The sequence below is a fragment of the Dryobates pubescens genome, chromosome 15 (genome assembly GCF_014839835.1).
Source record: "Dryobates pubescens isolate bDryPub1 chromosome 15, bDryPub1.pri, whole genome shotgun sequence".
NCBI classification, from domain to species: Eukaryota; Metazoa; Chordata; class Aves; order Piciformes; family Picidae; genus Dryobates; species Dryobates pubescens.
The window spans coordinates 7,421,467-7,448,222 of NC_071626.1; the positions used below are offsets into that span (position 1 = coordinate 7,421,467).

General features: G+C 44.2%; 1 protein-coding gene across 1 annotated transcript in view; it reads left to right on the forward strand.

Annotated features, from left to right (window-relative positions):
* The first annotated feature begins 9,876 nt into the window (after positions 1–9,876).
* MRTFA (myocardin related transcription factor A) overlaps positions 9,877–26,756 on the forward strand; it is a 96,919-nt gene continuing 80,039 nt past the window's right edge. Inside the window, exons 1-2 of the mRNA XM_054168191.1 lie at positions 9,877–10,079; positions 19,885–19,948. Coding sequence (XP_054024166.1) covers positions 19,931–19,948 — 18 coding nt within the window. The 5' untranslated portion in view covers positions 9,877–10,079; positions 19,885–19,930. The remainder of the gene's footprint in view (positions 10,080–19,884; positions 19,949–26,756) is intronic.

Below are 26,756 nucleotides of genomic sequence, written 5' to 3' on the forward strand. Positions count from 1 at the left end.
TCACATCTTCTAAACCCCAGGGACACTCCAGTGAAGAGAGGGCACTGTCAACCTGAAAAGCAGTGACATTTTCTCAGTTTCAGATCTCTCATCTGCACCACGTTCTTACCCAGATCAGACACCTCTTTTTTTGTAACTCTCCACCCCCCTCCTCCTTTCTGCACTAGAAAACTCACCATGGAATGGAGGAAACCAAAAAAAAAAAAAGAGAGAAAGAGGATGAAATCTGTAATAAGAAGATAAATCACTCTTGTGCAATTTATTTCTCTCCATAAGTGGAAGAAATGCTTTTTATAGGCTTTTCATTTTAGACATGGAAACTTATGATGTGTGTGTCCCCTATGCGCGGTGCCCAGCAGAAGGTTGTGCCATTCACTAGCTGCGTCATTTGCTACACGCGCCAGCTTTCTGCTCACTTCTAATTTACTGCTTCTGAGGGGTTTCAGCCTCTCCCTTTTGGGGATTATTCAAATCAAGCAGCAGTTATTATTGTTGGCTCTTTCCATTTTAGGCAGCCACCATCACCACGATGTTTTTGAGCGGCTCCCATATAAAAACTCACGACAAGAGTGAAGCTTGCAGCGAACTCAGTGTAGTATCTGGTACTTTTCCTCTTTCAAAATAACCACTTGGAGGAAAGGTTTTGTTTGGTTTCTTAGGCTTTGTGCAGTTACTTATTTTAGTTTGCTTTATTTAGTTTATATTTTTGTTCCTTGTACTGAGCCAGAATTTTTCCTTTTCTCAAACCCACTTGAGTCCTTCTGGTTATCACACTAGCACCACTGTAACTATTCCTCCTTCCTCCACTATTTATATCCTCCAAAGTTTAGTGAATCATTATTACCATTCTCTTCTAAATTTATATAGCTGTCATCCAACCAAATTATACAATGGATTTCTTTAAACATTTTAAAGCCTGGACTCACCAGGGAAATTAAACACCCTTTTGAAGTCTTTCTTGAATCCAGGCACCTGCATGCAACACTCAGTATCCCCTTTAGTTCAAATACTTTTAATCTTTGGCTTGCTATTTGCCTCCTGGGAAAAACTGTGGTCAGTCCCTGCCTGTCCTGGACCACTGACCTGAAGAGAGATCCAGTGACAGCTCTTGTGACCCTCCAAGAACATAAGCCAGCTCTGTCTACAGCCCAGGGTGATGTCCACATTTCAGGTGCAAGAGCAGATGACAATCAGAGACTATATGTATCTACAGAAGCAACTGATACCATGTGCAGCAGATAAAGACCAAGAATACAACAACTGCAATTTCTGTGGCTCTTTTCACCTAAAGTTGGGCACTCTGCTGGGCAGCTGGAGGAGAAGAGCCAATCTCTTGAATTTTCTGTTTGCAGGTAGCACTATGTGAGGAGTGAAGGCCACTCACACAGGATGCAGCCAAAGTAGGGACTGTGAATGCCACAGTCACTGGCACCATTAGAGCCACGATGAACCTGCCATGAAGCCAAACCAGGGTAATGCTCATGAGGACATGCCCACTGGAGGCAAATGTCCAACTCAGCAAGAGGAGACTTCCAACATCAGAGGGAGAAGATTGGTGAATAGTGTCTAAACATCATTCTATGCACACAGAAGTGAGAACAGGGGTGCTGGGGAACTGTGACTTCCATAGCAGGGGGATTGAACATGGAGTTGCCCAATGTGACAGATCCCACTGCCCAGGCACTGGTAGATCCCAAAGATGAACCGCCATGGAAAGACTGAAGACATCTGGAACATGGTGGCACCGGAGAAAGTTGGATTTCTTCACTGCAGCAGAAGTGGCAACAGAGATGAAGACAATGTCCAGAAGATAGATGATGCCTAAGATACAATCTTGGGCAATACTAATCTAAGAGATGCTCTGAAGGCTGGGTTGCTGTGAAAAAAATCCCACATCTGGGATAGAATTGAGTGGTGGAAAAATCATGTCAGTCAGTATACCCCTATCTACATTTGTCACTGCTTTTCTGTCAGTGAAAAGGGGCCTGGAAACAGTCTCTGAAATTCCAGCTCATACCTTTACTAACACACCCTGCAGTAACAAACATACTGAAAAAAAAATATATATACCCCTGCAGGCTATCCTATCTAGGAGACAAACCAGCAGAAGATTACTCCCAGAAAAGTTCAAGAGAAGAATAGGATAATTTGGCCACCCAAGAAGTTAATTCTCAGCCATGAGTTTTCTGAGGTTGCTCTATGCCTTGAAGGTAGTGGGATTTTATCCCTCAAACGTGAAAGAGAGAATAAAAGCAACAACCTCTGATTATCCTCTTCCCCTCTCCCCCCTCCGGCCCCTTCTAATCTTATTTAAGACTTAAGATGACTCCTGTCCTCAATGATGCCCCGTGAAACTCTCATTTTTCTGTAGTAAATGCATTTCCTGTACACACATAACATAACAACTCTCTGTTCCCTTTTCTGAACATCTCCTTGTAAACTAAATACTCACAGGGTGCTTCAGTATAGCAGCCTCTCCCTCCCTTTAGTCATATCTGTTCTTCAGATTCCAACCTACCCCCTTCCTCCAGCATCCATTTATTTGAAATGAGATCTCCTGCATATTTCAAGCAAAGCTGTCTCCTGATATTGCACACTGGAACCATGCACATTTCTGGAGAAATCAGCTCTGCAGAGAGCACTCTATCATCAGGCCCTTTAAGCAGACATTTAACTCTGACTCTGACAAATGGCTCCCTGTGAGCAGAAGGAGTTGGGGAGTGTTGGCATCCAAGATGCTGAGCAGTCCCCAGCGCTAACCAACTGCCCACAGGCGCTCGTCTGGTTTATGTGGGCTTCGTCAGGAGAGCCCTGGCCAGGAGCCCATCACTCTTGTTATGTTGCCAGCAGTTGGAAGAGTCTTTGGTGTCAGCCAGGCAACTCTGCTACACAAGGATATCTTTCTTTGGGAGCAAATTAATCTGCTCAGTTTCAGTGTTGTGCTGCAGCAGGGGCAGAGGCGAGTGGAAAGCAGCTCCACTTGATTTTCATTCCTGCTTCCTTTGTTCATGCCTCGTTTTTTTCTCCCCACTTTCCCCCTGGGATGCTCATTTCTGGATCTGTTATTTTTAAAGGAGCATCAGGCCTGTCCAAGAGAGCCTGCTGCTGTGCTCCCCAGACAACATTAAACACTCGTTCTTCTTTTCCTTTCATTTGATCCCTCTTTTCTCAGACATAACTCAGCATACTCTGATTTCCCTCCAGAGCTTTCCCCTCCACTGCTTTTAATATATATTTTAAATCACATTTTATAATGTTTATTATCACCAAAAAAATATAATCTTGTTATTAAATCTGGAAGGCTGAATGTTATGTTAACAAGCCTTAGCTGGACTAGGGAGATGGAAATACCAGGCATAGTAGCTGGCCGAGGTGAAGAGATAAATGTAAATTGAAGCAGAAGAGGAGCTTGCAGTCAGGTTGCTGAGTTCCAGCATGCTCTGCCATTGTGCCACACAATTTCTTTGTGGACCACCTTCATCTGTGCACTGCCAAATTCTTGCTCCATGGACTATGTGATGCAGCTAAGCTATGTGAAGGTGATTGGCAAGACTTAAATGTCGAAGCAACCATTTCCCAGCAGATGGTGACTACTGCCTTCTACTCATTTCTGCTGCTGTGGTCTGTTTGCTTCGAAACCCGTGGGGTCATGGCAGTAGTGTCCAGTTTTCACTGAGCCTCTCAAAAGCACACTCTCTGTCTAGCACCTCTTCCAGAGAGTGGGACCCCACACTGCAACTCCCTGGTGCAGGCTCTGAAAATAGCTCTGAACTTTCCCAGCCTCTGCATGTGTTCCTTGGAGCTGCAGCCCTGCTGGGTGAGTCAGCTCTTTCGGGATGATATCGCAGCTGAAATCAGACCCGGGCTTTACAAAGAGAAATCCAAAGATCCTCTTGTACTCATTTGCTCCACGGGAAACATCTAAACAAAATAATGATGTGAGTGTCACACACTTCCTCTACCCATGCTGATTACTCACCTCTCTGGGGAGCCCCAGGGTTGTGTGGGGCTCGAATCTCTTCTTCACAAATCCTTCAGCTGCACAATCTCTAGCAATGAAAGAAAGTTGGACTCCTTTGAGAGCAGACTTTGGACTTAGAATGGCAGCTGGGAAGTAATAGTCTTGATGAGGATTTGCTAAACCAGAGTGGGCTCCAGCACCTTTTCCTTCTTCACAACAAGCCACTGGAAGAGAAGGCTCAATCCGCAAGACTGCTCTGTCCCCAGAAAAGCCTTCCCGGCCTCCTCAGTTGTTTGACTCTCACAGGCTCTTGCTGCATGTCTGTGAAAGAGCTAAAGTACAGGGGCTGCTTCAAATGCAGTTGTAGGCATAGAACCACAGGGATATAAAACTGGATGCAGAGCAGTTGCACGTTTGTGTTACTGGCATATTTACTGACACACAGCCTCCATGTTTCAATTAGTCTTTCATGATTCAGTCTGAACGCTGAGTAACACAATAGTAAGAGTGTCCCTTTAAATTTAATGATCTTTTGAGAAAACTACCTGCCCCAGATGTTTCCACAACACTTTCAAGTCTGGCGTAATGAAACTAGTTGCCAGGTAAGTAAAATCAGTGTGGAAATATTTACTCTTGCCCTTTACTGGGACATAAGCAGCTTTGCACTGTTCTGAACACAGGTGCTGAGATGCCTTCCATGGCTCTTGAAGTGAGCAAAGAAAACACTGATTCGCAGTCAGGAGCTATGATTTCCTACACCCAAAGGCAGGAAATGCTCACTCCTTACCCTGTAATGCTCTTTTCTCTGTTTGGCTGATAGTTGAGTCTCTCTTCTTTACACATTTAATTTTTTTAATCAAATTGCTGTAATTTAGCCATCACTTTGCAAGTGGCTGAGACTGTAGAACCCTCTCTATTCTCTGAAGTTTCTGCTTTCATTTACAAGTCATTGTACTGCATCTGTAGATCCCAAACGTTTTGCAAGTGGAAGGCCAGAGTCACAAGACCTGGTAGAGCAGAATTTTGCCCAAGATCACAGTGGAAGGAAGAAGCCTCCAAAGCCTATTTCCTAAGACCCTTTCCTACTGCTTTATCCATTCAAGAAGCATAAAAATAGACCAATAGCCAAAGCTGTGCTACAGCATGTAGTAAGAAAGGTAATATTTATGACATCTGAAAAGCATATCCCCTTGAGCTGAACGGGAAAGTCAGTGTCAGATCAGTGCTTTCATGTGGCATTGCCTGCTGCTGCCGCACTGTGGGAACAGACCCGAGAGAGAAGGAAACAGTATTAGGGAACCGGCCTAGGGGAATGGGCAGGAAATGGGGCTTGGGGACACACGATAACCTCTCCTACTACAGTTCTGCTCTGTGTTTTTGGGGAATCTGCATTCGCTGCTGGTGAGTCACCTGAAGGTGCACGATGTGGGTTTGGCTCCACCTATGGGAAGCAGTAAATTACTACAATAACCCCCAAAACGCGCTGCTGTCTGCTCCAGTCCTCCCAGGCAAAAAGATGATGGCCCAACTTCAACTTTTCTTATGAACCACAGCGTAGCTTTATCACTGCACTTTTGCATCGATCAGTTTGTAAACATTTTTCTACCCACGTGGATCACAACTTGGAAGCCACAGTCTTAAGTCAATAATTTATGTGTTCTTTGACAGGAGACACAGTAGTTGCTAAGCCTGAACTCTGATACTAGTCCACACACTTTGGATGTGCACTTACCACTTCCTCCAACAATTTATCAGAAATTCTTGTGCCTGGTGTCTGCCAACAGGACATACTTTTTAAAGGATGTCAGTTGCTTTTGCTCTCCTTTTCCTATATGTTACTCTTTCTCTGAGCAGCTAAGCACATAAAATCCTCTTTTTGTGAAAAACAACAGATCAGAAGCTTGATTGTTTGCCTAGCAAAGCTTACACTGATAGAAATATGTTGATGTTTACCAGACTGAAACCACTGAGCCACTTCAAAACAGAAAATCCTCAGTATGAGGAAAACTGGTTGTCTCTAATGCTTTGAACAGTCATTGAACTACCCCTGTAAGATGTTTATCCTCTCCTAACTCCTTTCCCAAGAGGCACTTGTACCGAGGGGATTATAGGACAGCAACCAGCTGATGATGTGCAGGACATGGAAAACAGGAATGCAACCATAGAAAGAACATGATTCAGTTAGAAGTGCAATCTACTGACCTCTCTGAAGGCAAGGAATCATGTCTGGCACTTCCTCTGGTTGTATCTTTACTCTTACTTGTCAGGACTTGATAAACAAGGCTGAGAACATACCATCTCCTCCCAGTTTTACAACACAACCCCATGGTCAACCACTGCCTTTAAAGCTCCCACATAGCAGGACTGCAGTGCTACCCGAGGTGGCTGCAAGCAGCTGCTTGCTCACAGCTGGATCAGGGACAGAATGCAGTCTTCACATCCATTTTCTCTCCATTAGGAGCCCAGTCTTAAGCATCTACACCCCACTACTCCTCCTGTGTACTCAAACACACATGCCTGAACTCCAGTAGCTGCTTCTGCACCCACCTATTCCTTTTCTTAACCACCCCTGCCAGGCACACCCTCCTTGTCAACTTCATCCCTGCAGCCTGAGAGGGAAGTGTAGGCTTTGGCTTGAGGCCATACACAGAAGCTGAGCTTATCAAGTGACTGACAGTGCTTGGTCTGGTGGAAGAGCTCATCCAGCCTCGACGCAAGCAATTACCACCCAGGAGAAACCATCTACACGCAAATGCTTGCCAGGGCTGCTGGGGGAGAGGCACTACAGAGGTGGCTTCCACTGTAGCCCAGGCCAGTGACTTGCCTGGCCATAGCAGCTGGCATACAGGCCCTGCCTAAGCAAAGGGCTGGCAACCACCTCTGTTTGGGGAAATGCCTCTAGGAGGATTTTTTTCTGGGCCCTGGAAAGCCCCTGCATACTCTCACTTGTGCATGCACATACGTGAGCATCTGTTGCTGTGGCCTGGACAAACCACTGGAAAACCTGGGATCTTCCTGAGCTGCTAAGATGCATACAAATAGTCAGAAGCCAAGTTAGCAGAATTCATCATTAAACAGAACAACCAAAAAAACCCAAAACAAAACCCCCCAAAACCCCACACCAAACAAAACAAGAAAAAAAGAAGCTGGACTAGGTAGCTGAGCTGACCCAGTTCTTTCTCCATTGGGAGATGATTTGTCCATCAGCCTAATGTCAAGACAATAAACATCATTAGGCATGTTCTGAGTTGTTGAGTCATTAAGGTTTCTTTATTAGCTTAAGGTTTTAAGCAGAGTCATCTTTAGATGGCTGAAGGCCATCCAGCCTTTGAGGTTAAGCTTAGCACTAAGTCATTTTAAGAATTTTACCTTTAGAAATACTCTTAGGGACACCTTTGAGCTTTGTTCTAATTTGCTGGGTTTTTCCCACATTCTTCTTGCTTTTCTTTAAAGGAAATCCAAGTGCAAAACCAAATGTAATGCTAAGAAAGTGATGACCAAGAGAACAGGACAGGAAAATCAAATATTTCTGTGGAAGATTCTAAGCTTGGTTGCTCATGGTAGGCAACCAAAGTAACATCATCATTTTGTAATTGTACAGTTGAACTCAGAATTAGTCTGTACTTAGAGTCAGTGCCATTGTATGTAGATTGAATTCTGCTGTGTTCCATCATAACCTCACGAGTGTTCTCTTAGCTCAGGGTAAATCTTCTACCATTAAATCAAATGGAAGTCATTTAATATACTTCATCTGCTGCCTTTACCAACACTGTTGACTGTTCTTACACATCTCTTAATAAAATGTTAATTTAGTTCATTCATTATAAGTCTTAAGGTAACTGGAAGCTACTGAAAATGACAAAGAGGTCTTAAAGAATAAGACAAAAAACCACAGCTTGCATAATACATGTTCTTCACATTCCATTATTCCTGGTGAAGACAGAAGGCCTTTATGGGCAAGCAGATCTCTTGATTTCTCTTTTTCTCTTCTGTATCTTTACCAAGGTCTGTAAATACCTTTGGAACTTTAGTAAAATGTAGTAGTAGATATCAAAACCAACCAGTAATACGTAGAACATGTGTATGAGTAAAGACATTAGCATAGAAATAGGATAGAAGCTAAGGGGAAGGCTTCCATCTCTTAAACATTCATCTGTTTGAAGGAAGATACAGCCTGGTGAGTAGGACTCTGGCTTGTGAATTGACAAAATTGGCATAGCTGTGATTTTTGTCATCAGTTTGTGGTATGCCCTCGAAGACATCATCACTCTGCCCACATGTAAACAGATCTATTAACGAGTCTCCTAAGCAAAGGATTTCAAGAACATGCCCCACATCATTCTAAACCCAGCATTGTAAATGAAAGAAACCCATGCTCTCCCATCCACTTGGAGCTTTCCTCTCAGATCATTAAAGAGCTGTTCTTAACAAACATGGGAGAAAAGGAAAGTAAGTATCTCTGAGTTGTCATTAAACCTAAACCTCCCAGAATTACCATCGTGCCTGAGAATGTTTCATAGTTTTGACTTTACTTTTTCACTAAACTACCTCTGGAGGGCTAACCCTGTCAAAGAGCATTGAAAAGAATTACATTGCATCAAGATGTACGTGTAGAGCCAAAGCTGAACGAGATCTCTGGGAATGAAACACAAAGAGCAATAAATGTCTGGATTAGAAACTAGGGCGAGATAGTGGCAGACTGGCACTAACTGGCCTTTTGGTTCTTCTTGCATCATGAAGCTTCTTATCATGAGTTTCATAGGTTAATTGTACATGGCACATTTTTTTCCTATTTCACATACACTGCTTTGCAGTTATATCATGTCCTCTAGTTCTTTCACTACACAAGAGGATAAAGGCCTATCTTGCCTTCTTCACATGTCCCTCCTCACGTCCCCTTTTGTTTTCAAAGGCAACCCTATTTTTTTTCCAACTTTGCAGTGTGAGATAATCCTTCACTGAGCATCGTTACAGCTTCTGTTATGATTCATGCCCTTAACATTCTTTTAAGATACAATAAGCAGGGGTGAGAACAACGCTGCAGGTAGATGTTCACCAACTATTTATAATAGCACTGTAATAGTCTAACTATAATCCTCTGCCCAACTCTTTATGTATGGCATCATTCCTTTATTTTCTCAACCATCTTTCCCAAGTTAACCAAATTTTTTGCTATGGAAATTTCACCCATTTACTATGTCTTTCCCCAGCTTCAAATTAAATGCAGAAAAACCATGCTCCTCCAAGAAAAGGAGACTCACTCATCCAGCCATGCTGATGTTTCAGCCAGCGGAGGTCACAGGTCAGACAATGATGGCAACATGGCTGCTGGTCTCTCCCTGCCACCACTGGCAGAGCTGTCCTGTTCCCCCAGGGCCAAGCCCCAGCCCAGGCCCACCTAAAGGGATAGGGGTGGGTGGCATTGGGTAAGCAGGTCCCGGGGCTGGGGTAGGCAACGGAAAGGGAGTAGATGGCAGGCTGGCAGCCCGCTTGTCCTGGACTCCTAGCACGCCTTGTCTAGTCCTGCGGTGCTGTTTCAGGTCCAGGGGGTCTCTCACTTGCCCACTGACGCCAGCCAAGAATTTGCCACGCTATTCCCATACTCCCACTTGGGAGAAACAGCCCCCCAAGAAATAATAAAGAAATAACCCCAAAAAAGCCTGGCCCACTCCAGACACACTCCTCCATCCACACCGCTGTCCCTTTAAGGGCTGAACCCGCCCCTCCCCGCCCCCGCCTTCCCGGGGACGCCCCGCCCCCACGCCCCGCGATGACATCATCCCAGCATTTCGATTGGCTAGTAGTCCCGTCAGGCACAGAGAGCCCGCCTCCTTCCCGCCCCCTCGCCCTGCCTCGGGCCTGTTAGCTTCCCCAGGTGCTCGCGGGCCATTGGTGAGTCCCGATGGCGCTCACCCGCACAACTCCGCTCTGACTGGTGGAGCCTGGCGCGTGTCGCCGAGACAGGGAGGCGCGGGGCGGGCGCTTCCGCGGTTGCGAGGCGCCGGTCGACTGTGGCGAGGCCGGGTGGCAGTGCTCGGGGGAAGCGCGTTCTCGGCGGGTGGCGGCGGCGGCTCCGCCAGCGACGGGCGGGGTCGGAGCGAGATGGAGCCGTGACCAGGTACCGTACAGAGCTGCGGCTCGGCCGGGAGCTGCGAGGCGACCTCCGCGCTCAGGGGCAAAGAAAGGCGGGGGTGGGCGCGGGCCCGCCTGCGGGGACCCGCCCCAACGCGGGTCTCGCGTCGCCGCCCGGCCCTCTCCTCAGCCGCGGCTGTTGGTGTGGAGCGTGAGGGGGCACCGCCTGTCCCCTGCCCACCCTCCTGCTCACCACGGCCTCCGGTCGCGGGGCGAGGCAGGTGCCCGGCGCGGCTGGACAGCTCCGCTCCGCGGGGCCCCGGACAGCCTTGAGGGGCCTCTCTTCACTGGGGCATGGCCGCTATCTTCAGCCGTGGGCCGGCTTAGCTCCTTCCGAAGCCCCCGCGTCAGTGTCCCTTCGGCCACTGTCGCTCCGACCGCTCTCCGCATTCTCCCTCTGCGAGGGGCTCGTTGCACCGCTTCCCTCTCTGTGGTCCCGGTCACCTGGAGTTCAGTAGGTCGGTGGTGGCTTTTTCTTCGGTGCTGTCTCACCGATTTTACAAGCCTGGTAGCGCTGACGGTAGTTTACAAAGGTTCGTGCAGCAGCAGTCGCCCGCTGTCCCCACCGCTCCATGCACACACCAGATTGTGTTAAGCAGGGCTGTTTTCACCACTGGGAAGATGCTTGTGCGTGCTATAGCTTGATGTGTATTTAAAGTAACATCAGAGTGTCCTAGACGCCGGTCCAATGGGGACTACATCGCCCCCGTCTGTGACTAAAATTTTGTATCCAAGAGGGCTTTAATTTCATGTACCTTCAAATCAAGGGTGAAAACTGACCTTTTGCCGTGTAAGTGGCAATACACTTGTGAGGCCTTTATGCCCTTATCTGTGTACCCCTATGCTGCATCATATGAAGTTTTTGTTAATATGATGATATGGTTCTCTTTTGCAAGATCAGCTTTGAGTGGGCTGAATAAGAGTTTTCAGCTTTGCTGCTTCTTACAGCTCTTCCTTTCTTGTATCATGTTCGTCCAGACAGTGTCAGGGTCTCTGCCATGAAACTGTCTTAAGTCTACCATCAATAAAAAATACGTTTTGAAGGCATTAAAGATTTTTCTGTTTAAGTCTGTAGCTTCTTTGCTGGATTATGGAAGCAAAAATGTGCTTCTTATTTCTTGGTAGGATTTGAAGACACAGCTCTGAATATTTGGAAATGAGAAAATGTAGCTTCTTTGGGCTGAGTGTGTCTGTCCCAACGTTTCCAGTATGGGCATGGAGAAAATTCAGTATGCTATTCTGTCTTTAAAGTTGCATTTGACATCAGGGCTAGTTAGGCATGGCATAGCTAACTTACTGGCAGTGTGTTTAATTGTGTGTGTTGATTTTACTGTCAGGTAAAGACACCGTTAAAATCCCTGCTGTAGCCCTGCTAGAAGTGTAGGTTAGGCCTTCAGTTCTTCATAAGTATTGCCAAAAATACTTCAGTCATTTCTGTGTATGAACTAAGAGGGACACACATTTGTTCCCATTTGCTGCAGTGATTAAATGAGTGATCTAATAGTTGTGATTAAATAGAATCTAATAATAGATTTAAAAATAAGTGTATGATCTTAGGCTGACTGTGAACTCCTTTTCTGTTCTTTAGATTTGTGCTTTCTGCTAAAAGAGATTCAGGGCTGGAAGCAAATGCCATAAGCTTTTCACAAGTAGGTGAATTTACCCTTCTTCACTACCAGATATTAACACAGTGAGCCCTTTTCAGTCCTTTCTCACTTATAATTTAGATCCCAAATGTGATTTCAGGATAAGAGTGAGATATCGGTCGTTATGGCTTCTTGGACATCGTGTCGGCTGTACAAAATGCAAGTAGTGCTGTGTTTGCTGGTTCCAGCAGATGTGGAAGCAGCTGTAATTAAGGCCATCCGCTCTGACATTATGTGGGAGACTTCCAAATCTTGAGCAACAAGCAGATCATGAAATAAAATGCAAAGAGAGGGAGTGCAAAAGACATTTTGACACAGGCCTGAGAGAATATGGGGTTTTCCCGAAACAGTGGTTTAGTCTTCTTCCCCTTGAATATGAACTGATTAGGAAGGTCTTGGTTTTAGGGAGGAGTGCTTGCTTGAGACTGGTTTTTATAACTCTGGCTTCTGTTGGCATGGTATAGCAGTAGCATTTTTCACATCCTTGAACCCTCAGGTAAAATGCATGTTCAGGCAATCAAAATACTCCGGAATTCAATAGTATTAATAATAAAAAGCCCTACTGGGTTTCCTTCACTGTTGAGCTGTGATCACACTGCTGTATGGTACTAGGTGGGGGGCAGCTGTACTAGATGCAGATTAGGATCAGGGCAAAAATGATTTGAATGTTAGAGCAGAAAGCAGATAAATTCTTAGGATGTGTCAAAACATTCTCACAAGATGAATTGTTACACTCCCAGGGAATGTGTGAGGTGTCTCCATAGATGCCCTTTACCTGAAAAGCACAGTTTATAGCACTTCCAAGAGTCTTCTGTCTTTACTTTCTATACTCAGCTGTCCTTCTTGTGTTGTGGGTGACATAATTGGACTGTCTCAATGTCTGTTTACTTACTGATAACTCAGGCTGATGATTATGATCCCTTTTGAAGAGTACAGTTCATTTCCTTTGTGTGAAAAGAGGTAACAATTAGTAAATCTTATTAGGGTTACACAATGCTCTTCCTTGAAAGGTTTTTTTTTTTAAAGTGTGTCCTGAGGGTCACTGTCTTTTCCTGAGAAACTTGAAGAGGAAGCAGAAAAAGAAGCAACTGTTCAGCAGTCTGAAGCCGTCAAACACCTACTCTGGGAAAGCCAAATCTAATTATTTCCTGCTGGACACATTGCTGAACTGAGACTGAAAACGGAGGATGTGGTTACACGACGTTTCTTTTAGTGGTGGGGCTGTCTTAAACAGCTCATATTCCCATCTGCCTTTTTTCTCTCTTCTCATTTTTTTTTTCTTCCCTCCCAACCATGTGCTGTCACCTCAGTGGTGATGGTATGTCTGCGGGGCTGCCTGCTGAGCCAGGTTAGAGACCTGATTTTTAATCTGTGCATGTTCTGTTCTTCTCCCTCTCAGCCCCCAAAATAAAAGATGGAGGAGGGCCGAAGGAATGCATGGCTAGGGTGGAGGGAGTGCAGGAGCCGATCACTAAGAGCTAAAGCTAAAGGGAACGTTTTTGGAACGGTTGTTTAAAACTGTTCGGTGATTGGTCTTTTATGTGTGTGCATCGGATGAAATGGATGAGTTTGTGTGAATTCAGAAACCCGGTCCTTTGTCAGATACTCTGCTCACTCCTTCGGGGACATAATGTGTGGTTAATGTGTCCGTTTTACCTTCCCTCCTTTGAGTGCTTTATGGAGTGCAAACACTGTTAAGTGGCTTCTTCAAGGGAAATGAGTGGCATTGGGGTGAGGGCAGTTTACATTACCGGGCTTAGCTATGCCATAGTGGTCAGTCAGTGCCTTCAGGTTTTTAAATGCAGGTTGTCCTTGTGGAGGGCAAATGGTGCATGCAGCTTATAGCAGAAGCTGCCATCAGTCTGATACTGTGTTTTCATAGTATGGTTTCATGCTGGTAACAGTATCTCACTTTCTTAGATCCTTTTCTATTTCTGATATGAGATGCTTATTTTTCACACAGATGGATTTTAGAGTTTGTCACTGAGCAAGGTCAGTACCTTGTATAAATTGTGCACATTAAATTGGTTTATGTTTCAAAAGCTGAAGTAATGAATTTTGTTTGTGCAGCATTCCTTTCCCCTTCCCTCCCCCATTTTCTTGTGTGTGCAGCAGCATCATTATTCTTGTGTGAAGAAATATTTTGGATTTGGGCACACAGCCACATTGATAACATCTCTGTATGATGGTGAAATTTAACACACAGTCACAAGTCTTTTTAAGTCTCGAAAGCTGGAGGCTGAGCTTTTAATTAGGGATTTTCTTTTGCACCTTAACCTCATGCCATCCATCTACTTTTGCTCTTCTACCACAAGCTAGCATGTCGACTGCTTGTTCTTATCCTTCTTAATTAACTTGTGCTCCCTATTTCAGCTTGTTTTGGCCCTGCTGATCCAGAAAAGCAGGGTTTTTGTGGAGCACAGCAGAAGAAAGCGTGGTACCTACTGCATGCACCAGCATGTTATTTCTTAACAGCTGATCACTGGGGGCTGCTGCTGTGGCACTGAATTTATTTCCCTCTCCCTCCCCTCCTGGATGTGGGCAGAAGCTGCTGCTGCTGCTATTGTCTCTGCTTGCCACGAGTGCATTTTGAAGTGTGTATGTACCACAATGCAGGCGCCTCTGGCATAAAGCAGTGCAGAAAGTTCCCTGGTTTGCCATCTTCCTGTGAGGCAGATGAATGTGCTGACTACACATCATCCTGCATGCTAGGGGAACAGGAGACTGAAATGCTCTATCTAGGTTGGTGAAATTGGTTCTGTTTTGGGACAGAAGTCTACATCACAGATTGTTTCAACCTCAAATTAGTGCTTCCTGTAACATGTGGCAATTACAACTAGTTGTAGCCACACTAGGGAGGGGCTGTATGTATACTGTGGTTCCTTGAGTTCTGCCCTTTCTGTGGTTTAGTAGAGACACTGAGGATATGTCTTACTGCACGATTGATCCATTGGTCTGCACTATTTAGGCTTACTCAGATGAGATCATCCTTTACACACAGCCATCCCTATTACGATGAACTCATTCTTTCTTTGTGTGTGTGAAGGTATAGCTCTGAGCAAAGGTAAGACAGGATTCACTTTCAATTACAGGGAAACTTTTCCTTCTTCAGGAAGAAACTTCTGGAAAAGCATTGAAAGGCTCTGCTCAAATGATTAAAAAGTAGTTTGTTTTCCCCCACCCCCCTTGTTTATTTTTGCTTAGCAATAAGAGAAGTTTCCCATAGAATGTAATTACAGTCTGCATTGTAACTTAATTACTATTTCATTGTATAAGATGGACCCAAACCCAGGAGAGAGGTTTCTGAGTGTTTGGTAGGGCCAAGTTAATGTAAGACCTAATAAAACCATGTCTCTACATTTGGTCTTGTATGTCCTGTCGGGCATGCTTTACAGGAACAGATCACTTGGAGTCTGAAGCATTTCAAAGGCTCCCAGAGGTAGCATGGCCATTAGAAAGATGGGATATGGAATCTGCATTGCCATGTTCAGATCAGACTTGCAAATCATGTCAGTGAGTTTCTGTGTTGTTCAGACATGCTTAAGCTCCAAGTCACCAGTGAAGGCAATAAGCCATTGTAATCACTGGAATAGCAGCCATTTGGCTTGAACATGTAAACACTGACATATAAACATTTCCATTGGATGGAGAAGTTTATCAGCAAGATGAGACTTCTGCATTTCTTAGAGATGACACTACTTTTTTCTTTCTTCCTCAGAAGATGTAGGACAGTAGACCTTTGGCTGCTTTAACTGTATAGTGAGAGGAAAAAGGAGTGTTGGAGGAGTGTTTTGATTGTACTATAAGCAAAGAATAATAAAAGCAGTTTAGCTGTGGAATTTTGCCAGAAAATGTTTCAGTTATCAGATTAATCTTTGTTCACTTGCTGCAGTATAGAAAGGGCAGTAAAGAGCTTGTCTTTCATTACAGTTGTGAGGCTCTTGTGCCACATTTCTGTCAAGTCTGACTTGTTATTTTGAAGGTGGTGGTGTGGGGGGGGCATATCTGTGTTTTCTGTTGTTCCCTCTTCAAGCTGGGTTGCAGTTCTGTAGGATGACTGAATAAGGATAATCATAGAAATACATTATATCTGCACATCTCTTAGCTGAATGGCACATGTATATTAGGGGAAAAATAAGTCAGTGACTGTCCATGACCTTTGCAAGCCAGTTTATCTCATAGTTGGGGTTCAGGTGACTAAGCAGTAAATTGCAGGATGCAATACTTCAATCACCTAAGGTTGAGCAGGAACTTCCTTGATAAATAGGACTGAAAGTTTTAAAGCTGGCCTCGTATTCCAGACAGTCTGTCCAGTAAAACTTTAGTTCTTAGTAGGGAAAGAAAGAGAAATATGTGCTGTCCTGGAGGATGAGTTATGTGTGGGAGGAAAAGGATCTCTGGGCACCTGAGAAGTGCTGGAAACTCAGGAGAGGCAAATAAACTGAAGCAAGAAAGTTACTGAACCAATTTGTCCTGTTTTCTGAGCGTGTTTGCATCTACACATACACAGACATGCACGTTCTTTTCTGAAGGGTAGTGCTAAGTTTTTTGCACAGATGCCAAGGATCACTGAGTGTATGTGTGTATTCATACATGTACTCTTCATCTGTATGCATACCTTTAGAGGTAAGACTTCAAAGTCTTCTATAGTTGTGCCAGGTGAGATGTGTCCAGTGTCTTGTGTTGGCTAATTGTTGTATTGAGTGCCTTAGAAAGGATAGAATAAACAATAGAGTAAACCAAACCAGGTTGGAAGAGACCTTCAAGATCATCGTGTCCAACCCATCACCCAGCACCACCTAATCAACTAAACCATGCAACCAAGCACCCTATCAAGTCTCCTCCTGAACACCTCCAGTGATGGTGACCCCACCACCTCCTTGGGCAGCCCACTCCAATGGGCAGTCATGTAGAACTGGGGGTCTACTGAGAGTGTTTTTTACTGGTTATCTGTTAAAGACTAGCAGATGTCTTGTACCAGGTAGCAGGAGGGGCAGACCAAGGGAAGGCTTCTTGGAGCTGCCTTGTCTTGGCTCTCAAATGAGATTCAGAAGAACATGAATCTTAAGTGCTGCAAATTAAATGGAGTAACATGATGATTGTCCAGGTTTATCAGAGCTGCTGCTGTCTCACATTGGGAGAGAATATCCAGGGAACCAGGTTCACTGAAAATTTGAGATTGTCCAGCAGAAATCTTCAAATGAAATGCATCTCTGACTTCTTCACACTTTCATGTGTGAAAAGCATTTTTAAGGGATGCACTCAATGGAAAAAAAAACCACACTCAGATAATAAGAATAAAAAAATCCCACTCAGACCCAAATGATGCCAAAAACTTGCACTGGAGTAAAGAACTAATATACAGACAGACTTCACTTGCTTATAATTTGTGATTAACAAACAAACAAAACCAAATCCAGCACCCCCTTCCCTCCCCAACCCCACCATCACAAGCAAATGTTCCATAGTGGAATTTGATGCTTAATTTTATCAGAAGAACGCTCCAGCAAAATTATGTTGTCAGCTTATATAGAGCACTTTGGTCATCAGATTGGACTATCAGATTCTTAGAATAGAATAGAATAAACCAGGTTGGAAGAGACCTTCAAGATGATCGTGTCCAACCGATCATCCAACACCACCTAATCAACTAAACCATGCAACCAAGCACCCTGTCAAGTCTCCTCCTGAACACCTCCAATGATGGTGACTCCACCACCTTCCCAGGCAGCCCATTCCAATGGGCAATCACTCTCTGTAGAACTTCTTCCTAACCTCCAGCCTAAACCTCTCCTGGTGCAGCCTAAGACTGTGTCCTCTTGTTCTGGTGCTGGTTGCCTGGGAGAAGAGGCCAACCTCCACCTGTCTACAACCTCCCTTAAGGTAGTTGTAGAGAGCAATAAGGTCACCACTGAGTCTCCTCCAGGCCAGGCAACCCCAGCTCCCTCAGTCTTTCCTCATAGGGCTTGTGTTCCAAACCCCTCACCAACTTTGTTGCCCTTTTCTAGACATGTTCTAGCAAGTCAACCTCCTTCCTAAACTGAGGGGCCCAGAACTGGACACAGGACTCAAGGTGCGGCCTAACCAGTGCAGTGTACAGGGGCAGAATGACCTCCCTGCTCCTGCTGGCCACACTGTTCCTGATGCAGGCCAGGATGCCATTGGCCCTCTTGGCTGCCTGGGCACACTGCAGGCTCATGTTCAGCCTACCGTCAACCAGTACCTCCCTGCTCTCTGCCTGGCCACTCTCCAGCCACTCTGACCCCAGCCTGTAGCACTGCCTGGGGTTGCTGTGGCCAATGTGCAGAACCCGGCACTTGGATGTGTTAAATCTCATGCCGTTGGACTCTGCCCATCTGCCCAGCCTGTCGAGGTCCCTCTGCAGAGCCTCTCTACCCTCCAGCAGATCACCTCCTGCCCCCAGATTGGTGTCATCTGCAAATTTCCTGATGATGGACTCAATGCCCTTATCCAGATCGTCAATAAAGATGTTAAAGAGCATGAGGTGGTTAATGGAGTTAATAAGAGTGGTTAATAATTTATTGTCTTTGGGGAAGGCTTTCCTAGAGTTCTTGAAGTCTTTTTGCCTTGCCTTTTAGGAAATCAAGGCTCTGCAACTCTGTAGAAAGTACTTTCTAAGTGTATACTTGGTTTTGTAGCCTTGCATCAAGATTGAATTTTAATTACAGTTGTATCAGTTTGGCTCCTTCATTAAAGCAAAAAATAATTGCTTGTTATGGGTTCCCACATTAAGTGGTTGTAAGTAGTTCTAAATATTGACTCGATGACAAACAGTGCAGGAGGTGACAGAAGGACTTCTTAATTCTGTAGCAGAGCCATGTATGCTGACACACTTTATTCAAAGAAAAGTTGAAACATTCCCTGAGAGGGACTGTAAGGGAAGTTTCTAAAGTAATGGTTTCCTTACTTTGGGTGGTGGTTGTTTTTTCTCTTTTCCCCTCTTATTTTTTCCTCTTTCTAATTAGTATCAGTATTCTGAAACCCTTCTCCTACAAATGGTTAATTGGAGGAGAATTGACCAAGCAGATGTGCAGTTCCTTACCTGTAGCTCCTTCTGAACAGCTTCCTTTATTTATTTGTTGGGGGTCAGGGAACTCTTTCAACTTTTGTGGCAGGGTAATTAACCAAGTGTCTAGGTGTGGTCATTTTTTTTCTTCAGAAGAGACTAATCAGTCTCGAGATCTATTTCTCTTTTTACACTCCAGCTCTATTAATGCTTGTGTCCTAAGTCCATCTGCTCTCAAGTTTGTATTTAGGGAGGTGCCTGGGTTTCTTTTGTTTTCTCTTATGGACACATCTGTGGTTCTGCTGTCTAGGAAGCCTTCAAGTCTGAAAAGCTCAGATGAGGAAATAGAATAGAAACTTGGTGTTAAAATCTTTATATAGTGATTTGTATTTTTTGGTCTTAAAAATAGCTGAGGAAGTAGTAGTGAAAGTATCAACTTCTGGCCCTTTCTATTGCCATTTGAGACAACAGTCTTCCAGAATCTCCAAAATAATTATTTCCTAGTCAGGTGCTGCTGTGCACACCTATTAAAACTGTACTGACAGTGAAAGATGACGTGTTACTTCAGTACATTATGAGTTTTTAAGGTGTGCAGGATGTTTCCATCCACTCCCACCTCCAAAATGGGATTCCCACTGCTGTCTTGACAAAGGTCTGAAATGTACTTTTTTTCCCCTCCCCTTCTCTCTTTTGGTTTGGATAGATAACATGGTGGAACGAACTAGTCATAACAGTCTCCAACTTCTACTATCCAGTGTTTAAGAATGATTTCAGGACAAGGACAGGAAGATGGAGTGCAGCATTTTGTGAATATTTTGGCTTAGTAAATCTCAAACAATGCATTCTTCAGAACTGACAAACCAATAGTCCTAAAGCAAAAGTTCTGCTCTCCAAGTGCCATGGGTATGTGTATACAAGTGTTGCAGTCTTTATGGTATTTCAGTCTTAACTTCTGTGGTGTGTGCCAAGTCAATTAAAGATTATATGAAAAAATAATCCTAGGTAAAGAACTTTGCTCCCTACTCTTAAGGGAGAAAATGGGCTGGGTTTGAGTTGGATTGATTTATTATTGTTTTTTTTAAGATTTCTGAGTATTTGTGTCCTGTTTTCCCTTTTAGTGACTAGGGGAAGAGCTGCTGGCATGGAAGTGAGCTGGGTTTGTCCATGGGAACTGTGAGTAAGGTATGTATTGTGTTCTCTTTTCTCTCTGTAGTGTGCACCTTGAAAATTGCTTATAGTCAGTAAACACAAGAGGTAGTAGTGCTAGGCATGGAATATTTTGAATTTGTACAGATGTGACAGCTGTCCAGCAAGGACTTCCTAGTGTAAGAGTGGAAATGGCATGCTTGTCCACTTTCCACTGCTGCCTAACGATTAGACTTGTCACAAGTCAGCTGTTACTTACGTGCCAAACCTTTTAGTGTTACTGATACTTGCTTCTCTAGACTGATTTATATAAAAGACTTTCTTGTCCCAGCCTGCCCCAAATCCACATTCAACATGAGTGCCTGTAAACTTTCAGTCCCTGAGTTTTCCTGCCATGATTTTCCAATTCAAAGTTCATATCTGGCTGCAGATTGTCAGCATTCACTTTTCTAGCTTGCTGCAGCCTTCCTGCTTCCCTTGGCCACTGGCATCTGTTGCCGTGTGCCGTTGCTTCATCTGCTCACCCCTCTGGGATGGGGAGGCACGCTCTGCCTCCAACATGAAGGAAGTTTTAAAAGCTGCATCAGACAGCAGTTTCAAGGAAGTCAGTCAGAAGGTGGTGGAAAACAAGCAGTCATGTTCTAAACACACTGTAGTTCATCAGGCATTTTTTTGGCACCATTGCAGGCTTAAACAGCTTGCTCCCTTTCACAGCTCCCTGTGTTTTGCTGGCATAGCTGTTTCTGTGGCCATGGTGAGCCACCCTGGGGAACAGATCCTCTTGGAAAGAAGTGGGTTTTTTTTCCTAGATTATTTTTCATCTGGTCCAGTACATGTTGTCTCTGTGAGGTTTATACTATCTTTACAATGAGGAAGGCATGAGAGAGAATGTGTAGCAAACTGCCTAAGTTGGCACCACTGCTAGTTGTTTAAGTGTGCTCTTTGATGTTACAGTTAAGTTGATCTTTCAGTGAGCAAAGGCTGGTCAAACCTCTATGCAGCTGTGCATTCCTCCTTTGCATCAGAGCTAGTGACTGTGCAGCCACAGGGCATGTCCAGCTAGCTGACTGATCCTGTAGAAAATGGTTTCTAATCTTTTGCAGAGTTAATTGTCTGCTGGTGCAGCTGACCTGAGTCACCCCCGTGGGTGCACACTCATTACATCAGACAAAAGGGAAGCAGCAGGATCCAGTAGCTCAGTAGCAGAAGGCTGGATTCCCCTTTTAATTCTGATGTTGAGCTGTATCATGACCAAGACCTAAAATATACAAGAGTGACACAAGACCTGAGCAGTACATCTTTTTAACTCTCTTTTGTTCTTTGAACTTCAATGGAACTTACTACTTCTTTAGTAGCTATCTTTAGTCTCACAAGCTAGGTGATTAATTCAACAGAGACTGAGAGCTATGATAGAATTAGGTACCTATAAACTGCTTCACCAGTTTAAGGCTCAGTGTCCTCTGAAATTAGAAGAATGTCTTCCACCATGCTTTAGGCTTAAATAAGAGCTCCAGAAATAGGTGGGCAGTTCATTCTTTTTCAGCAAGGATTGTTTATCACAAATACCATTGTGATCCTCAAAACTAGCTTTGGTATTATCAGCTCTTCTGTGTGTGTAGAGCTCCATGAGCTTAAAAGCCACAAAGTTCTTTCTGAATCATGGAAAGTATTTCTTAAAAAACATCTGGAATGCCAAACTACATTTCTTAGCCTGCTAGATGTGGTTTTAAGAAGTGGAAGTTGGATGATGATTTTTCAAGACAGCTTAAAGATTTTCTATCAGCGCTGTACTGAGCGAAGCAAATGGTAATGTCTTACAGAGGAAATACTTAGGGCTTGGGAAATAGGATTCTTTATGAGTGGCTGTTAAAGGCATGTCTGAGGCTGTGTTTGTCTGCAGCAGCAATGATGCAGTCGATTGCTTTGCACTGGATGTATTCTTTGCATCTTTTCTCCCTCAAGTCTTAACATATGGAGTCACAGTATCACCAGGGTTGGAAGAGACCTCAAAGATCATCAAGTCCAACCTGTCACCACAGACCTCATGACTAGACCATGGCACCAAGTGCCACGTCCAATCCCCTCTTGAACACCTCCAGGGACGGTGACTCCACCACCTCCCTGGGCAGCACATTCCAATGGTGAACGACTCGCTCGGTGAAGAACTTTCTCCTCACCTCCAGCCTGAACTTCCCCTGGTGCAGCTTGAGACTGTGTCCTCTTGTTCTGGTGCTGGTTGCTAGAGAGGAGAGACCAACCCCTTCCTGGCTACAACCACCCTTCAGGTAGTTGTAGAGAGCAGTCTCTCCTGAGGTCTCCCCTGAGCCTCCTCTCCAGGCTAAACAATCCCAGCTCCCTCAGCCTCTCCTCCTAGGGCTTGTGCTCAAGGCCTCTCCCCAGCCTCGTTGCCCTTCCCTGGACATGTTCAAGTGTCTCGATGTCCTTCTTAAACTGAGGGGCCCAGTGTAGCCATGGCACTTCAGGGCATGATTTAGTGGGCATGGTAGTGTTGGGTTGATAGTTGGACTCGATGATCTTAGAGGTCTGAAACAGTTTTGTGATTCTATGATTTTAGCTCTGTACAGCTGTTCATGCCTTTTTGTCTGATAAAAAGTATGCTCAGGCCAGCAAGAAAATGGCAGGAAATGTTACTAGACTCTTGTACAGATAGATTTGCTGGAGGTGGTAATGGAGAGATATTTCTGGTGATGATTGAAAGATGTCTTCTCTTAATGTAGTGTTACTGGCACAGCATTTCTACAGACTCAGAGTATTTATTGCAGGTAGGAAGTTGTGCTCATCCATGTTTTACCAGCAGGTTTTGTTCATATATGTTACAATCTTTGAATTTTTAATAGGGGCTTTGTAGGGTAGTAGTCTGTGGCCATGGTAAGATGGACAGTTTACACCTTCAAATCAGTGGTTCTGATCCAGAATGAACTTGGTCTGAAGAGAGTCTAAAGACTCACTCTTACTCCGTTAATGGCTTCTCAAGCTAATGCCACATTTTGGTTTCCATCTGCTGCAAACTTCACTTCTCCTGGGTTATTCTTCTGATTTGTGAGGATCTGGGGGTATAGTTGCTTTTGGGTATGTCATGGCATTCATTCTCTTTCTTGCCTCTCATTCATTGCAAAGATTCGTCCACTTAAAGCCACTGTGACACAAGGTTGCCTCTTCTCTTGGCTGGATGATCTCAGCTGGCATAATCATTTAACAGAGAGCTGCTTCTAAGTTTGAAATAAAGGAACCTGACTTCTCAAAATAACCCAGCTGCACACACATGCTGTTGCTGTTAGGTGCTGTAGGTTGCTTAGCAATTCTTATATTGGTAGGAAATTGCTATTACCCTGGCAACTCAGCACCAAAATGCAAACAGGGGAAAGTTGTTTGTAGGTATCCTTGCTTGATTTGGGAATTGTGCTCTTTCCCTCCCCCCCCTCCCCTTTTTTTCCCCCCTCTGCCACCAGCTTACTTCTAAATTCCTTTTCTTTCATGTTTAATTATTGAGGTTTCATGTTAGGGAAGATGGTATTGCTCTTTGGTTCATTTAAATACTGGCTGTCAAGGTCTTGATTATGCCATGAGCATGTGTAATATTGGCAAAATTGGGAGCAGTCTAATGCATGAGGACCTGCTGCAGGTGTCCATGTCCAACATGAATGTTGGATAGAATAAATTGTGTAACTACAAAAAAGCAGCCAGCTCAGTTTCTTTTCTAATTCCTTGTGCCTCATTCTCCCTCATGCTCGCCCAGGGTTTTGTGAGGCTAGGTGGCAAGCCAGAGCAGGAACTGCTGCAGATTAAAGCTGGTAATTGCGTGTGTGGATGTGACCAGATCAGATTGAACACAGATCAGTTCTTTGATCTGGTTCAGCCTGTGATGGCCCACAGAAGGTGAGGAATGAGCAGGCTGGACTGCTCCTTTTGTTGGCAATGCCAGTTTCATGTCTGACCAGAAGATGTGGTCTTGTGATGCAGCTGAATTGATCTAAGGTAGCTCTTGCCAAAAGGGGTGGTCTTGGATGCAGGCCTTTTTTTTGCTTCCTTGTGCCAACATTGGTGGTTGTCTGCCCTTATGATGGGATGATTAATGAAACTAAAATGGCAGGAAACTAATCCTAATCCCTTCTTCCCCCTCCCAGTGTTCTTTTCACTTAACACTGTGAAGTAGTTTACTGTGGGTCAGACAGGTTTCAGTACTGCACGTGTCTGTCTGTTTTGTTTCCTTTTGACCTCTCTGAGCTATCTTTCAGTGATTCTGCACAAGCAGATTTATGAGAAATTTCTTTAAGTAATTTTGTCATATGGTAAACACAAAGCAAATTTCCACCAAGGAGTGAGCTAATCAGATTTCCTGTGATATGGTGTTGTCATGGCAAGAAAATGTGCCTAAAAAGCTACCATGTAGAGGCTGCAGAGGAATTGAATCTTCTGTAATTTGCAGGTCTGATAATATTTTCCCAGGAGTTTTTATTAGCTATGGTTCTCAATCCATACACAAAACTGACTCTGCCTTGTTTATCTGAAATGGAACTTTCTTAGTTGCCCCCAGAAGTTAGAAAGGGATAAAGATAATTATATATTTATAAGTAGTTATCTAATGTCTCTTTTGAACAGCTTCATCTTCTCCCCAGTTGTGGTCCATGTTTATATTGTTGTGACAGTGGTTTTTTTGCTCTGTAGCAACATAATTTGAGTACTCCTAGCTCCTGAGGTCTTGCTGTTTCCCCTGCATTAGGGTGACACAACTGTGTCAATGGACTAGAGTGGGGAACTGATTTTGCTGAATATCCAGGAAAAGATGGCTGGTTTTCATCTAAACTGATTCTCAGGTTGAAGAAAGGACAGTCTAGGTACAGAAATGAGCAGCTGGACAGTGGAGGACTTGTAGGTTGCTTAAACTGATGTTACTGCTATAGAACATCTGTGGGATCATAGCTGCTCTTGTCCCAGAAGCAGCTGGCTCTAAGTAGAAAAATGCCATGATAGGAAGCTGATTTCTGGTTAGGCAACAAATCCATGAGGGCACTCACCCTGAAACCCTTACTAAGGATAAGAAATACTTGCTCTTAACACTGTCCATCAGCTTCTGGAATGACTCACTGAAAGATCGTGGTATGGCGCTGTTCTTTTGTGGGAAAGTTTCTGGTCTCCTCAGAAATGACTGAAACCCAAACATTTTAAAAGTTTCATTAGGTTCTAAATATTAATGTATGTCACTAACTGATTGATCCTTCTGCAATGACAGTTGTAGAGTGGGTAGTGTAGAGTCTGGGAAGTCTAAAAACAGCCTTGCTGTTGGTTGCAGAAAAGGATCCCATGCCTTTCACAGGACTTCCAAATAACGTAGCATGGATGATTATAAATCTTTAAAGCATCTTCCAAATCCCCCTATGTCCTTATCAGCCTTTAAATTGAAGACAATAAAATCAAACTCATCCAATTAAAGCTTTTACTGCAGTCTTGTGGACTGGATGCTTTTTGTTGTTGTTTAAAGTGGGGATATGTTGCTTACTAAGACTTAACATTGATCTGAAAACATTTCTCTTTCCCTTAAAAGGTGGCGAGATGTTTGGATGTACAAATGATGTAAGCAGGTTCTCCCCCTGTGCTGTGCTGGCACAAGTGTTGGTGTCTGCGTGGCAAACTGCACCAGGGTCCTGATCTAGCTGGAGTGTGAACCAGAAGACTTTCACACCTGGGTCAGTTTGCTCATTCGTTTATTATGTGTCACTGTAGATTGTTGTGCCAGCCTGAAATGGGAGGGGGTGTGGAGGAAGGAGAAGGCAGGAGGTCCTAATGCATTTAATGGTTCATCCCAGTCTAGATTTGTTTGAGCAGCAACCCTGCTTGAAGTAATAGATTTGTTGTCCAGGCTGGTTGAGATGCACTGAGTCAGACTGTGAGGTTTTTTTCATTTTGTGGCAGTGTCCTCCTGTATTGTGCTGGTTCAGCTGTGGCTTGTGTAGTGGAATTGACCCAGCAAAAAAATCATGTAGGAAAAACTGCATTTCAGCCAAATCAGCACAGTGCAGGATGCAGTGGCAGGCGAGGAATGAATGTCAAGGCAAGGTTTGCTTAAGCTGTTCAACCTCTGATGTAGGACAAACATTGTATGACATGCCAACTAGAATTAAGAAGAAGGTACCTTCCATCTGTGTCATCTTCTGCATGAGTTAGGAAACCTGCAGGTTCAGGTGCAACTCCAGATAATCCAGCCTCTGTGCTGAAGTTTTGTTCAGCAATGTACTGGAGAAACTCTAATTTATAATCCAAGTACCAGTTAACACCACTTGGTATGGTGTTGCTCAGGGCTGCATAGCAGTGTGGGAGTACTGATGCCTTGCTCCACTTTTGCTGCAGTTGGCTGGACTAGACTGCTTCCAGTGCAGCTCGATATGGTGCTTTTACTCTAAGGATATAATTTCAGTGGACTGGCTAATGTGAATATACCTAAAATGGTGTTTGGAATGTGATTTTTCTTTTGTTTTTCTTTTACAAGATACAAATTCCTGTTGAAAAGAAAACCTGCTATGTCAGAAGTACATCTATGGTTTAGCTAGGAATTTCCCACTTTTAAAGGCATAGCCTAAAACTGCCACAGTGGGTGAAGCAGTTCTTACATATTTGAGACATGTCAAGTTTTCCCCCTCCCTGATTTTGGGAAAAGGAAGTAGCTGCTTTTCTAGGGTAGCTTGAGGAGGGAAAGTTGAGTCTCTTGCCATCCCAAGTCCTTGTGGGTAGGTGTTAGATATGTCAGACATACATGTCTGTGGGTTCAGGGTTGGCTACCTTTGTCTTCTTGCATGATCTCATCCAACCATCATGTGGTGCTAGCAAA